The following is a 16,616-nucleotide window of genomic DNA, read 5'->3' as shown; positions in this document are numbered from 1 at the left end:
CATGTGGCCATTGAGATGGTGGTAAGGGCTCCCACAGTAACACGGCAGTAACCGGGCAGTGCGTGGCGCTGCCTCATTACCACTAGGTTAATGTCATGCTAGAAAATATGGAATTATTTTCCATAGTGTCAGAAATGGCAACGCAGTTGAGGTGGAATTACTGCTGGTGGCTGCGTTGGGCTGCATGGCAACCCTTTAGTAAAAGGGCCTCTTATAGAATAAGTTCAGTTGTGTGCACAACTTCATGTAATAATTGGATGTTAATTGGAATTGGCTAAATTGACACTAATTGGCAGTTGCACATGCTCAATTGACCTTAGTCACTATTCTAGAAGCTGCACACACAATTTCTGGTACACACAACTTCTAGGGAGCATGGCTGTGGGAGGCATGCCTATGAGTTACGCATTCAAGTCATAGAATACTGTGGGTTATGCATTTAACTGCCAACAGTTAGGCATGAACACTTATGTCATGCCAAAGGCTGGTCTACAAGCTCACGTCTAAGGTTAGGTGCGAAAATGTGAACGTACACTAGTATTCTATAAAAGCACATGATGGCATGTAGGACTACACTAAAGCACTGGGCTGGCCTGAACATTTGTTTTTAAAGCAATTTATAAATGATTTTGGTAACAAAATAAAACAATGTCTGTATTGTATCAAGTTAGAAAAAATTATATTGTAAGAATATTTTTGTTTTTGACAATATAAATTGTGGGTGCTGCTTATTTTAGTTTGCTGTTTATAATTCCCTTAACAATATTTTATTGCCTAGTAATTAAAATAAAGCTGGGGAATATTTGAAAAGCGTATGCAGCCAGTAGTGATACATACCAAGCCAATCAAAACTTTACAGTCAGGTCACCCTTTTTTTAATATTATAAGAGTTTCCTTATCCTCTGGGCATATCCATTTTCAGTTCTTTGTTACACTTACAGCACTAAGGGGCCCTTTTGCTAAAGGATTGGTATGCGGCAATAAGTTTGCCATGTTCAATCTGGAACTACTGCTGGGCTGCCTCAGCAGCCTGATGGTAATTTTGCCCCTAGCACGTACCACTACTGAAATTTATTTCCTTACTTTTACTTCCAGATTAGCGTGGAAGCCTTTACAGCACCCCACTGAAATGGCCGTGCAGCAAGTGCAAACTTACCGTAATGCCATTTCTTTTTTTTTTTGTGTGTGTGGCCTTTTTACCCTCTGCCGTAAAAGGGGAAAGGGGATGGAACTTGATATACCACCTTTCTGTGGTTACAAACAAAGTGGTTTACATTTTATTTACAGGTATTTATTTTGTACCTGGGGCAATGGAGGGTTAGGTGATTTGCCCAGAGTAACAAGGAGCTCTAGTGAGAATTGAACCCTGTTCCCCAGGTTTTCAGGCTGCTGCACTAACCACTAGGCAACTCCAAAAAGTGCTGGTACTAGCACAGGGCCCCTTTTAAGCAGCTTGGTAGAAGGGCCCCTAAATGAAATGGAATCTAATGAATTTGTATAGTGAGGATGCCATTTATGACATCATAGGCAATACAGACCAATCAGATTCAGTGAGTCAGGGTTGTCAGATATCTATCATGGGTGCCCTCAAATGTTCAACAGAACTGCTTAAAGTAGTTTCAGACATAACAGTAAAACTTTTCATAGTCATGTTAAATTTTTAAAATACTGAACAGTACATGGATTGCACAGCTTAAGTTTCAGGTTAAGCTGGAAATGAGCGGTGACAGCCATTGTGGGAAACCCCCCAAATTTGATACTGCTCGTTGGCCACTCCTCTCTCTCATCTTCCTCTCCTAGGCACTGCTTTAGAGACAACAGCTCAACCATCATTCCATTCATTACAGGAGGCATACATGAAATATCCAAAAAGATGCCTATTTTATATAAGCCCCTATATATGCATTTATAAAATAGACTTCTCCAATGAACTCCAGTTTTACACAAATGCTCTTGCACAGTTTTACATCTGTTCTGAAGAAGCTATACATATGTGCATGCCCTTTATGTATATGCATGCACATCATAACTGTGCCTCATCTTCTTCAAGACTATGCCCGTGGGAATGCCTACAATCAGATCATGTAAAAGTAGGCACAATACTTGTGAAGAGTCCATTTTTTGAGGGCATTTCTATAAAGGGGGCAGCTATGTCCAATGCCAGCAGACTTCTACAGTCTGTACCCTGAAAATGGCAAGATCAAGAATATATATGTTATATTGCATCATATGCTATGAGTTTATCTTATTGGGCAGACTGGCTGGACCATGCAGGTTGTTATTTGCTGTCATCTACTATTTTTAAGTGTGAGGAAGGCACCTATTTGGAGCGCATTCTATAGAGGAAAGTAGGCACTAGAGAGTTGCACAGGGACAGAAATGCGACCCATCCCCGCCCGTCCCCGCTCATCCCTGCCAGAATTTAACCCGTCCCCGCCCGTCCCCTTGAGTGATCTCCTCCATCCCCGCCCGTCCCCATAAAAAAAGGAACTATAAAGTACTGAGTGGAGAGGACAGGGGGCACACAATGCAGAATAATACATTTAAAACGAATCAGAGAAAATATTTCTTCACTCATTAATATACTGAATCTTAGAAAAAGGGCAATAAATACATAAAGCAAAATGAAGTTTTTTCCACACTAAAATAGAGAGAATTATTGGTCACCCAAACAGCACAATGCCCTCAACAAAAGAAACAAGTGGGTATGCTAATGCTTTAGCTACAGTAAAACAGCTCACAAACAGCCAGTTCCCACCATGAGAGAAATAAACTGCCTATCTAATATAATAATTTGCACTCCAAAGTTCTGAAGCTGACTCCGTGGCAGCTTGAAAGTGAAGCCGTGAAGCCCTGAAGTGTTCGTAGGCATCGTAATAGCTCCGCCCTCAGAGCCCTGCAGATATGATGAAACAGCCACCTGGCTCAGTTCCTCTCGCCGTGTCCCGCCCTCCCGCCCCTCTCACTCCGCCCTACCGCCCCTTTCGCTCCGCCTCGGAGCCCTGCTGATATGAAGAAACAGCCACCTGGCTAAGTTCCTCGAGTCGTCCCACCCTCCCGCCCCCTCTCGCTCCGCACTCCCGCCCTTGGAGCCCTGCTGATCTGAAGACACATCCACCTGGCTCAGTTCCTCACGCACTGACCCGCCCTCCCACAACTCATACTCCGCTCTCCCACAACTCATCCTCCGCCCTCCCGCACCTCTCACTCAGCCCTCCCGCCCTCGGAGCCCTGCTGATATGAACAAACAGCAACCTGGCTCAGTACCTAGCGCTGTGTCCCGCCCACCCGCCCTCGGAGCCCTGCCGATCTGAACAGATGCCTCACTCACTTCCTTGAGCACAAACGATAAATGGACCAACTGCTCTGACAGGACTCCAGCTGAAAAGACGCTGGCCGTCACTACAGCAGCACACCTCCTGACTGAAGAAAAACTGTCCCGTGTGTTGCAGGCATTGATACTGCCTGCTCTGCCTCGCCTGAATTCATCTTGGACCTCCTACACTACTGCAGGCTCCATCACTGCCTACCTGCTGTCGAGGTAAAAGAAATCGAAACTACAAAAACAACTTTGGGATCAGGAGGTGATAAGGTGCTGGGCTGGGCTGCGACAACCCCCCCCCCCCCCCCCACACACACACCCATTTCACCTGTCTCTCACTCATACACACACATACACTGTGTATCTCAATATTCAACTCTCTGACACACACTCAGTCTGTGCAACAGTCTTATTGTCTCTATCTCTCTGACCCACATACTAAACCCCCCAACCCACATTGGAGCTGACTCTCACTCAAACTACACCCCCCCCCCCCCAATTGGATCTGTCTGACAATCATACATACACACACAATGTGCATCTCTGTCTTCCACTCTCTGACACACACTCAGTCTGTCAAACGCACTAATTCTGTCTCTCTCTCTGTGTCACACATACTACACCAGTACAAAAGCAAATATAGATCTCATTCAGCAGCATGGTAGTACTTATAATACACCACAGGAAATTATTGATTAAAATCAGAGCACATTCCTCCTAACACTTCCCTTACAAACATTAATGGGAGAAGGTGATTATCTTGCTAGTGCCCATTTCATTTCAAACAGAAACGGGCTTTTTTTTTTTACTAGTACACACATATAAAAAATAAAAGTAGTCAGCTGAGCTCACCTCTGTGCAGTTCTCTTCTGTGGATACCGAGGTCTGGCAGTGCCTGGAAGACTCACTACATACAACTTGAGCAAATCTCCTGCACATGTTGAACTTGAGTTGAGACAGAGAGAGACCTGGGTGAAAACGTGCAAGTGCTCGTCAGGGACATCCTTTTTTTTTTTTTTAGATTATGGATGAAGGATGTCTAAGTATTAGGCGCTCAAGTCCCATCTTCGCTATGCCTCCAACACCCCCTTGAAATTTGGCCGTCCCTGCAATGGAGCAGTTAAGGATGCCAAAAATGGATGTTTCTCCGAGAAGGACATCCACGTCTTTGCTCTGCCCGACACCCCCCTTGGTATTTGGCCGTCCCTGCGATGGAGCAGTTAAGGACACCCAAAATGGACATTTCTCAGAGCACATCCACGCCTTTGCTCTGCCCGACACCCCCCTTGAAATGTGGCCGTCCCTGTGACAGGGCAGTTGAGGGCGTCCTTCTTTTCGTACTGGAGGAGAGCTTGGTTTCTGCCCACTAAAACAAAGGTATGTGCGTGCGTCCCCACGGAAATCCCGCCAGAACATCCTCCATCCCCACGGGAATCCCGCATATTTATTTCCGTCCCTGCGGCACTCCCGCTGACCTGGAGGGGATTCCCATGGACTCTGTGGGATCCCCACAAACCCTGTTCCCGTGCAGACATCTAGTAGGCACCTACTTTCCTTTAAAGAACACTAGAGTAGCAGCACAGTAGTCAGTGCAGTGGACTTTGATCCTGGGGAAATGGGATCAATTCCCACTGCAGTGTCTTCTGACTCTGGGCAAGTCACTTAGCCCTCCATTGCCCCAAGTACAAAATAAGTACCTATATATAATATGTAAACTGTTTTGACTGTAACCACAGAAAGGTGGTATATCAAATCCCATCCCCTTTATGAGTAATGTACATGCAACCAATTATGCCAGCCATCGTGCTAGTGTAAATGCTCCCATCTAGGTTGCTTAAATTATAGCATTTTATAATTTACATGTGTAACTGTGTGCCTCACCCCTGTTCTGCTCAGACTCCACACATGGGTATGCCCACCTTCAAATTATAAAGTGCATGGCAGGAAGATTGGCATTTATGTGCATACATGCCAGTATTTCAATCATTTCCATGTGCTCTTGGTATCCAAGGGATCCTTTTACTAAGCTGCAGTAAGCACTAGCAGATGCTAACTGCAGCTTAAAAGGGCTTATCATGGGATGCACGGAGGCATCCTGTGCTAAAAGGTCAATGTGCATACACAGACCACACATTAAAAAATCTTTTCTTCATTTTTCTCTGAGGGAGGATGTCTGGGAGGCAGAGAGTGAGTGTGACAGCATGAATCAGCACAGCCACATTACAATGCTAACTGATTAGAATGAGATTAGCGCATGAGATCTTACTGCCTACAAAATAGATGATGATAAGGACTCAGGTGCTAATGTTTTGTAATGGCCATGTGTTAATGACAACATTAGAGGATGTATCCAGCCAGAGATGGAACTCAGAAATCAAAGGAAAACCTGACAAGGCCCATGCTTTGGCTATCACCTGCATCAAGGGGTCAGTCAAAAGTCAAATCTAAGACGTCTATCTATGGAGTCCTTTTCAACCACAAACACAATACAAGAAATTCTCTGTACAGCTCTAAAAAGCAATAGCTGTATGCCTGGCTTTTGCAGGTGATAGCTGAAACATGGGCTATATTGAGTTTTCAATTTCTGAGTCCACCTTGTTTGTTCCATTTGTGGCCTGATACATCTCTTCTACTGATCTACTTGTTGTGTTGTTATTCCCTCTGTTTTGCTGACCAACATGGCCATTAATTCAGAAAATGGAAAATTGGCCATTTTCCAGCTCAGTAAAAATGGCCTTAGTGCTCAGGAAAAACCTACATAATGGCACGCTAAGGCCACATTCTACCATAGCTTTATAAAAGGATCCCTAAATGTTGGCACACTTTTTATAGAATTATTTCCTTAATTTGCATACCCCCCCCCTCCAATAATGTTATAATAGCAACAGATGTCCTGTTGGAGACTTGTTCTCAGAGACCCTGCTCTTGCTGTCTGTGTTGCAATTGGAAGACTGGTGCATGGACAGAATGCCAGTGGATGAGCCAAAACTCAGTAGTAGATAATAGCATTCAAGCAGTGGCTGCTGAAAAGTTACCTAGGAAAGAGGCTGGTCTTAGTGGAATTTGAGGTTGGTGTGATTGATGCATCTCTGAACTTTCAAACTAGAGGGTTGTCTGTCATACATGTTTTAATTTAAAATGCACTGGACTGTAAACCACCTTTATGGCCTTTTTGGTTTACATGGTGTTCTGCTGTCACTTACTATGTTACCAAATATTTTATTAATAATAATAATAATAATAATACTGTCAGGAAAAGGAATAACCATCTTGTTTTGTGGTGACCTCCTCTAGATGCTCTCTTAATATTAAAGTACAGGGATGTGCAACTTTTTGTATCAACTTGATACAAATGGCATAGTAATGGATGATAGCTGCATTTTACATATTTTCTTTTCAGTGCTATCACACAGTATATTCTTTTAGCACCTACATTACTGAATTACTGTTGCAGATGCATTTGATTGATGGCTTGCACTGCAGGGTGTAATGATTTGTCCTGGGCACCTGCAGCTAGATGACAGAGTATAACCAGCTGTAATTTCATATCTGGCTGTGTGTGCTAGTGCTGGGACAGCACATAAGATCATCTTAGCTGATAAAGCTTGATGTTGTTGTGTGTTCCAAAGAGTTTTGCTCATTCTACATCCCTAGCAAAAGTGTTTCAAAATGTAGGTCCACAGTGATTCCTGACCGGACATGTTCTGCTTGTACGACCTAAACATTATGCTAGATTTGATACAAGAATAACTAGTAAGAAAGTGTGAGTTATATTTTGGAAAAGCAACCTAGAATGGATGAATTTTCAGAGCTAGCTGCTCATGGCTACCCAATTGCTTTCCTGATATAGTGATGATGGGTAGCCAGTTACTCCCCTAAAAGTGTGGTAGAATAGGCTCAGAGTTGCAGGAAAAGACCTTTCCCATTCTGCATCAGTACAAACCATCTTAATTGACTAAGGCCCATTTAGTGACACACAGAGTAAGATACATAACCTCCATATGCTAAAACTTAGATGGCCCATTCATATAGTATTCTATTATGTGACTTTCCCTTATATAATACAGTGTTCAGAGATGTTGATATGCAAATTAAATCATGTTATTATCTTTATGTTTTAATCTAGTAATCTGAACCTAGTTATATTTCTGACAAATAACTTGCCTCACTCAGTACTCTGTGAATCTGATCTGATTACATTTTGTGACTTAGTGATCAGTAATCAATTACTCATGACTTTACAATATCACATAATAAGGGCATTGAAAAAGAGTTACTTTCCTTGACTGTATAGTGCCTTGTGCTAAGCATTTGCAAAAAGAATGCATTGAATGAAAACAGATGCCTGCATGGGGTGAGTTAATGAGATACCATCAGATGGGACTGTGATATGCATGACAGGATGTTGGAGTTTTGAACCAAAGTAGGAAAGTGTTTGCTAAAAAAAATATATATATATTATGGATTTCACATATTGTACTTACCCTATATATTTTTTTCAATTGAACAATTAAATAGTCCAACTGATCAATTAAACGTGGTCATTCATAAAGGCCTCAGTTCTGCATAAGTCCTGAGCAGAGCAAAGGTGACATAGCTGGACTTCTTCACCCTATTGCTTGTGCTGCAAATGAAAACATTCAGCTCTGTCCAGGGAGGCTTACTCCTCGGCAGAATATTTTGTACGCATCTGATTTTAGCAGAATGGAGACCATTGTGCAACTGAATAACACAACTACCAATCCCTTATGTAATGTCTCCGTAATTAGTATCTGAGAGATATGCAATATCAAGTCATTATTTTGTGAGTATGTCAATTATTGTAGTTTTTCTCACATCTAACAGGAAACTAAAAATTCTGCTGGTGGTACAGTAATATATTTTAAACTGTGGGAAAATAGCTATCAGCTTTAAAACACACATGCATCTTGTACAGGTGATACAAGTAGACTATATTTAATATTTATCAATATGCCATAATTGTATTGGCAATGATATAGTTTTCAGTGTGATAATTAAATTACTGTTATCCACAGAATAAGCAGATGATATTCCATGGGTAGAGGTAGATTATGGGGTATAAAATCATCAGATCACAGCCCCATTGCATTACATGCTGAATATGGATTCTCATAAAACTGAGATAATCCCAAAACTGACCACTAGCCATGGAATATTACAATATATTCCATGGTGACTAGTATTTTGATTTTTTTTTCCAAATAGAATTAGTGTGAGATCAGTTTGTACACTAGCTGGGGCTTACTCATATTGCTGGCACGACCTACTCTAAACACAAGGTATTCCCAGTCGTGAGATTGTCACTCATAGGTATGATATTCAAGTTTGGCTACAATGACCACTTTTACAGTTAACCTTTAAGGAGAGAAAACTGAGAGAGTTGGCTCTCCTCATCGCACACTCTTCAGAAAAGTATAATACGTTTTAAGCTTGTTCAACAATGTTCCACACTATAAATGCTAAACTCTATATCGCAATATACTGTAGAGTGAGTTGACCTAGTATGCTATTGACTATGTTTTTTTTTTAAACCTACATCTAGGTTTAGCTGCTAGTGAGTAGTTTGTGCTGTGATAGGAATTTAGGCTACAATTCTACTTTGAATTTAAGACATCTGCACAAAATGGGGTTGTCTTATCAATGCTTGTTGGTGTAGTTGTCCCTTTAACACTAGGCACGTTTCCTTTTAAAATCAATTGCACAATATCGTCCTTTTAAAACAGCTGCCTGGTTACAGCTGGAACCAAAATATTTGCCTTTTATAGAATTCCAACCCCACTCCGTCAGTAATCTATGTAGGGGCAGCAAGCAAAGCTCCTATTGCTATGAAGCATTCTGCTTTCAAGAGCATCCAAGATGCTTTATAGTCCATGAACAGAGCTGTGGAATTCTAAATGCTTATTCATCAAAGATGTCATCGATCTTCAGAATCTCCTGAAACATGTTTCCCCTCTAACCATGAAAAAGGTAGATCTTGCATACAGAGAGCTCTCATCCTGAATTTGGCAGGTCAGTCTTCCCTGCTCCATATTATTTTGTCCCTGAAACCTAAGTTTCAATTTCACACATATTCAGTGTGTGATGTGGGACTGTAATGGATAAATGTGCTACCCATTCCTCTAAGAAAACAGTCAGACTGATTCTTAAATCACTACAAGGGGTGGTGGTTAAAAGTCAGATGGACATTCCTCTAAGAGGTTTCCTACCTGCTCTGTTAATTTCTAAAATTTCTTCTTGGGCAAGCGGGCATGTGTCGCTCTGAGTACTGTGGTGTGGAGAGTTTACGACAGATTTACAATAATTGGGAGAGCCCAGCTGAGGTGGTCTTGGGATATGCTTCTTTTTTTTCTTTGGTAGCTTCTGCTTAGCCATAGCTAAGGAGTAATACATTCCAAAATTGTTCACAATGACAGGGACAGGCATGGCAATGGTCAGTACACCTGCAAGAGCGCAAAGCGCCCCAACCAGCATACCTGACCAAGTCTGAGGATACATGTCTCCGTAGCCCAGGGTGGTCATGGTGACAACGGCCCACCAGAAGCCAATAGGGATATTTTTAAAGTGAGTGTGTTCACTGGCACTAGGATCTTTGGGATTAGCACCTATTCTCTCAGCATAGTAGATCATCGTGGCAAAAATTAAGACACCCAATGCCAAGAAAATGATGAGCAGCAAGAATTCATTTGTACTGGCACGGAGGGTATGTCCCAAAACCCTCAGACCTACAAAATGACGGGTGAGCTTGAAAATTCTCAGGATTCGCACAAACCGGACGACTCGCAGGAAGCCCAAGACGTCCTTAGCAGCTTTGGAAGACAGGCCACTTAGTCCAACCTCCAAATAGAAAGGCAGAATGGCCACAAAGTCAATGATGTTCAAAGAGTTTTTGACAAATTCCACCTTGTTGGGGCAGAAGGTTATCCTCATCAGGAACTCAAATGTAAACCAGATGACACAGACACCTTCAATGTAAGTCAGGAAGGCTTCAGTCTCAGGTTCCCTGTAGATACGCACCTGGGTCTCATTTCCAATGGTCTCAATCTCTGTTTTGTTCACAATAGGGTTAAATCTCTCATGGGTCTCAAGGCAAAAGGTGGTGATGGAGACCAAGATGAAGAAGAGAGATGCAAAAGCGACATACTGCAAAGGAAAAGAAAGAGGAGAAGTGTTATACTACTAAAAGCTAAACAAACATCTCTTACACCAGTTCCTATAGCAATGTAGGGTAGTGATCAGAGTAGAAATTGTTTACCCTCTAGTCTATACCACTCACATATCGGTCTGACAAGTGTACATAAAGTAAATATAGCTGCATCCAAATTGCAATATATGTATAAAAACTCGATGAAGTAAGAAAGAACCATAAAGAGTGTCTATGTAAATAAAATTACCAGGATATTACCACAAATTGATTTCTAAATTTAATAAATGTAAACAATGAATACAAGTATCTTAAGTGGAGTGGAGGAGTAACCATTTACAGGGCTACAGTAACTTTTTAGATTTTTGTAGCTCCGGAACTTAACCGGTGGTAATTGTGCTGCTCGGTTACCGCCAGGTAAGTGTGGAAACCCTTACCGCCATCTCAATGGGTGGCAGTAAGGGCTCCTCACCAAAATGGCCATGCAATAAGTGGTTCACTTACCGCATGGCCATTTCTTTTCCCAAAAAAATGGCCAGCCTTTTACCCACTGTGGTAAAAGGGGGCTTCAGCTGATACTAGCACAGGTCCCCCCACCAGTGCACAAAAACTATAGTATGTAACTGTAAAGGGATGTGTACATGGGATGTGCATGTGTGGGTTAGGGGCATGCTCAGCACTTATGTGCTACACACAACTGTAACATTTAATTGTAGTCATTTACACCAGCTACAGACATGGTTTAAGAAGCCATGTCTAAATCTTGGCTCATAAATGATCACAATTTACTTCTTGCCACACTATCCTCATTTGGGTTCCAGGGCTCTGTCCTCTCCTGGTTCTCCTCTTATCTCTCCCACCGTACCTTCAGAGTACATTCTCATGGTTCTTCCTCCACCCCCATCCCGCTCTCTGTTGGAGTTCCTCAGGGATCTGTCCTTGGTCCCCTTCTTTTTCAATCTACACCTCTTCCCTGGGCTCCCTGATCTCATCTCACGGTTTCCAATATCATCTTTATGCCGACGACACCCAGCTTTATCTCTCCACACCAGACATCACTGCAGAAAACCAGGCCAAGGTATCGGCCTGCTTATCCGACATTGCTGCCTGGATGTCCAACCGCCAGCTGAAACTGAACATAGCCAAGACCGAGCTTATTGTCTTCCCACCCAAACCCACTTCTCCTCTCCCTCCACTCTCTATCTCAGTTGATAACACCCTCATCCTCCCCGTCTCATCTGCCCGCAACCTCGGAGTCATCTTCGACTCCTCCCTCTCCTTCTCTGCGCATATCCAGCAGATAGTCAAGACCCGTCGCTTCTTCCTCTATAACATTAGCAAAATTCGCCCTTTCCTCTCTGAGCACACCACTCGAACTCTCATCCACTCTCTCATTACCTCTCGCCTTGACTACTGCAACCTACTCCTCACTGGCCTCCCACTTAGCCATCTATCCACCCTTCAATCCGTTCAGAACTCTGCTGCGCGTCTTATCTTCCGCCTGGACCGATATACTCATATCACCCCTCTCCTCAAGTCACTGCACTGGCTCCCAATTAGGTACCGCATACAGTTCAAGCTTCTCCTGCTAACCTACAAATGCACTCGATCTGCAGCCCCTCCCTACCTCTCTACCCTCATCTTCCCCTACGTTCCTACCCGTAACCTCTGCTCTCAAGACAAATCCCTCCTTTCAGTACCCTTCTCCACCACCGCCAACTCCAGGCTCCGCCCTTTCTGCCTCGCCTCACCCCATGCTTGGAATAAACTCCCTGAGCCCATTCGCCAGGCCCCCTCCCTGCTCATCTTCAAATCCTTGCTCAAAGCCCATGTCGCCCTAACCACCATACCTCTATTCAGGAAATCTAGACTGCCCCAACTTGACATTTCATCCTTTAGATTGTAAGCTCCTTTGAGCAGGGACTGTCCTTCTTTGTTAAACTGTACAGCGTTGCGTAACCCTAGTAGCGCTCTAGAAATCTTAAGTAGTAGTAGTAGTACTTACTCTAGTATCTACAACAGCAATTACACGTGTAATTGCCAATATAGAATTCGTGTTTAGGGGCCCTTTTACAGAGTGGCACTAAGTCCAATGTGAGCTTATTGCTCACTCTTCCTGGACTACTGCCGGCCCAATGCGTCTGCCGGTGGTAATGCTGCCCTGAACGCATGCCATTTCCAAGGGAAAAAGAAAACCCCTGGAAATGGCTTACGTGGCGGTAACCCAGAAGTAATCGGGCATTGCCACGTGCTGCCCAGTTACCGCCGAGTTGGCGTGTGAACCCTTAAGGGCTCCCCATCACATGGCCACGTGGTAAGAGTTCTCTTACCACTTGGCTGTGTGTGTTTGGGTTTTTTTTGCCTGCTGTGGTAAAAAGGGCCCTCGCACACTGGAAAAACATCCCCTGCTACTAGCACAGGACCCATTTCCCCACAGCTTGGTAAAAGGACCCCCTAGTGACTAAACTTCAGTGATAGTTTCAGAATTACCCCAAAGAGAAAGATCGTTAGACAACATGCTTAGCAATGTTGAAGGTCAACACAAAAGAGGAAGACCACTAATGCGGTGGATTGATGCAATATTAAAACACAATGGATGCCACTCTATGTCAACAACAACATACAAACACGTATAGGCCAGTACAAAAGATGGAAGAGCATGAATGAAGTGCTTTTTGACTTTTCACACTCTGAATTCAATTTTATTTTCTTGGCATCACTAGAATAACTATATTGGCACAAAAAAGGTACATACCAAGAAAAATAACAGCATGCTGTGATTTCATAGCAGGTAAAATAGCTCTTACTAACACATATATGGAAGGAGTTGTCCTCTCTCCATCCTCAAAATGTTTTAGTTTTTGCATCGAATGCTATATCAGATTCTTCCTTTAGCAAAAGTTTCCCAGAGGTTTACTTAAGAAAACTGAAAAAAAAAATCCTTTTAATCCTTGATCCAAGATGTCCTTTCTCTGGGTACCTGCAATTTCTTTTAAGAATCCTCTTTTAAGAAATTCATGTCTTCCCTTAAAGCTGCTTTTTTTTTTTTTAAATTTCTCCTGAGCATTCCCCAATGCTGATTAGACCCCTCTTTGTATAATTTTTAGTGAATACTGAACCTAAATACTTTATTTTGATGATCTCTCTGTTGGATAATTACAGTACTAGTCCCTCCCCCCTCTGCTTCCTTGCCATTATATTACCCATTATTAAATGTATGATGATGATCTAAACCTGATTCCTCCTGTTTTGCCCTTCACCTCTTATCCACTCCTTCCTCTCTTCACTCCCTTAGATGTTTCTCGATTGGAGGTATAACAATTAAATATGAAGTATGAGCTGTTAGAGAACTGGAACTATAAGCAGGGAATGAAAATTAAAAGTAGTCAGATAATTAAACGTATCCAAAGCTAAAACCACAAATCCAGGACATCTTTAAGTCTCAATATACCATGTCAGCCAGAAACAAAGAAACTACTCAAATTGCATTAAGGTCGTTTTTATTTTCAGGGGTGGGGTGGTGGGGTGGTGGGGGGGAGGAAGTACTGTGCAATGTGTTTCAATAACTAATATTGTTTTACTTTCTTAAATTCATTGTACAAGCTTTGTGAGCCCTAAAAAAAAACCCAAATTTTTAAGGGATAGTTACTTCTGAGCATTTTTTTTTTTTTTTACTGACAACGTTCTGACTTTGTCAAACATATCTTATTTTGATAGCCACTTAACTGAAACCAAATTTTTATTTTCAACATTATTATATCTGCTCAACTCACTCCTCAGGTCACTTCATTGACTCCCTATCCAATTCCGCATACAAGCTTTTACTAAAGCTTAGCTCAATTTTTCTGCAGTAGGGTCCATATTATTCCTATGGTTCCTTCTGCAGATCACTCAAGCTAAGCTTTAGTAAAAGACTCCCCAATTGCATTCACTCTGCAGTTCCTTAGTACCTCTCCACTCTTCTCTCTCTCCCTATACTCCTTCCGGGGTAAATCTCTCTTATATGTACCCTACTCCACTCCAGACTCCGTTCCTTTTATCTTGCTGCACCATATGCCTGGAATAGACTTCCTGAATCAGTTTGTCAAACTCCATCTCTGGCCATCTTCAAATCTAGGCTAAAACCCCACCTTTTAGAGGCTGCTTTTAACTCCTAACTCCTATTCACTTGTTTAGTACCCGTGTCTATTTTATCATTTATTTATTTATTTGTTGCATTTGTATCCCACATTTTCCCACCTATTTGCAGGCTCAATGTGGCTTACATAATGCCGGAGTGACAGTCGCCACTTTCCGATCTGAAAAGTACAGAGTGGTATAGCATGTACATTATAAGGTAGATTGCAAAGTGATATTGTATTAATGTTCATAGATTATCATTATGATAATGAATGATTTACATTATGTAATGGCGGTCACCATTTCCGGATCTGAGAAAAACAAAGTGGTATAGCATTGTTATTCGTAGATGATAGCATAAATTACAAAGTGGTATTGCATTAAAGTTCATAGATGATAGAGTAAAGGGTAGTTAGACAGTCAAATATAGAAAGTTCATTTACGGTATGGACAAAAAGGTGGTGGTGCATAACGCGTTACACATGTCCGAATAAGTGAGGTAGTCCAGTGTAGGGAGTTCGGCTTTGTTTAGTTTTGTTGATGTTTCATTGTCTGGTATTTAGGATTAATTATTGTGGTATGCCTTTTTTCAACAGGTTGGTTTTCAGTAGTTTTCAGAAGATTGTTAGGTCATGCATTGTTTTTATGACATTAGGTAATGCGTTCCATAGTTGCGCACTTATGTAGGAGAAACTGGATGCATAGAGTGATTTATATTTGAGTCCTTTGCAACTAGGGTAATGGAGGTTCAAAAATGTGCGTGCTGACCTTTTTGTGTTCCTGGTTGGCAAATCTACGAGGTCTGATATGTAGATCGGGGCTTCACTGTGAACAATTTTGTGAACCAAGGTGCAGACTTTGAACGCAATACGTTCTTTTAGTGGGAGCCAGTGTAGTTTTTCTCTTAGGGGTTTGGCACTTTCGTATTTTGATTTTCTGAATATACATAGTAACATATAGTAACATGATGGCAGAAAAAGACCTGCACGGTCCATCCAGTCTGCCCAACAAGATAACTCATATGTGCTACTTTTTGTGTATACCTTTCCTTGATTTGTATCTGTCTTTTTCAGGGCACAGACCGTATAAGTCTGCCCAGCACTAGCCCCGCCTCCCAACCACCAGTCCCCTGATTTGTATCTGTCTTTTTCAGGGCATAGACCGTATAAGTCTGCCTAGCACTAACCCCGCCTCCCAACCACCAGCCCCGCCTCTGCCATCCAATCTCCGCTAAGCTCCTGAGGATCTCTTCCTTCCGAACAGGATTCCTTTATGTTTATCCCACGCATGTTTGAATTCTGTTACCGTTTTCATCTCCACCACCTCCCATGGGAGGGCATTCCAAGCATCCACCACTCTCTCCGTGAAAAAATACTTCCTGACATTTTTCTTGAGCCTTCAATCTCCTGAAAAGGTTAGTTTGCGGATTAATACCTTTCAAATATTTGAATGTCTGTATCATATCACCCCTGTTTCTCCTTTCCTCCAGGGTATACATGTTCAGGTCAGCAAGTCTCTCCTCATACGTCTTGTAACGCAAATCCCATACCATTCTTGTTGCTTTTCTTTGCACCGCTTCAATTCTTTTTACATCCTTACGGCCTCCAAAACTGAACACAATACTCTAGGTGGGGCCTCACCAACGGCTTATACAGGGGCATTAAAACCTCTTTTCTTCTGCTGGTCACACCTCTCTCTATACAGCCTAGCAACCTTCTAGTTACGGCCACTGCCTTGTCACACTGTTTCGTCACCTTCAGATCCTCAGATGCTATCACCCCAAGATCCCTCTCCCCGTCCGTACCTATCAGACTCTCACCGCCTAACACATACGTCTCCCGTGGATTTCTACTCCCTAAGTGCATCATTTTGCATTTCTTCGCATTGAATTTTAATTGCCAAACCTTAGACCATTCTGCTAGCTTCCTCAGATCCTTTTTCATGTTTTCCACTCCCTCCCGGGTGTCCACTCTGTTACAGATCTTAGTATCATCCGCAAATAGGCAAACTTTA

The 16,616-nt window shown here is 42.4% G+C and overlaps 1 protein-coding gene across 5 annotated transcripts in view; it reads right to left on the bottom strand.

Moving 5' to 3' along the window:
- KCNC1 (potassium voltage-gated channel subfamily C member 1) overlaps positions 1-16,616 on the bottom strand; it is a 434,047-nt gene that overhangs the window by 54,822 nt on the left and 362,609 nt on the right. For 3 of the 5 annotated variants that reach the window (XM_030201087.1, XM_030201085.1, XM_030201084.1), the window contains exon 2: positions 9,550-10,483. In XM_030201087.1, coding sequence (XP_030056947.1) covers positions 9,550-10,483 — 934 coding nt within the window. Of the gene's footprint in view, positions 1-3,026; positions 3,055-9,549; positions 10,484-16,616 lie in introns of all 5 variants that reach the window. The other 2 variants (XM_030201086.1, XM_030201083.1) reach the window with 2 other exon arrangements.

This window comes from Microcaecilia unicolor, chromosome 4, assembly GCF_901765095.1.
Source record: "Microcaecilia unicolor chromosome 4, aMicUni1.1, whole genome shotgun sequence".
Taxonomy (NCBI): Eukaryota; Metazoa; Chordata; class Amphibia; order Gymnophiona; family Siphonopidae; genus Microcaecilia; species Microcaecilia unicolor.
This window is presented reverse-complemented; position numbering and strand designations above follow the sequence as displayed.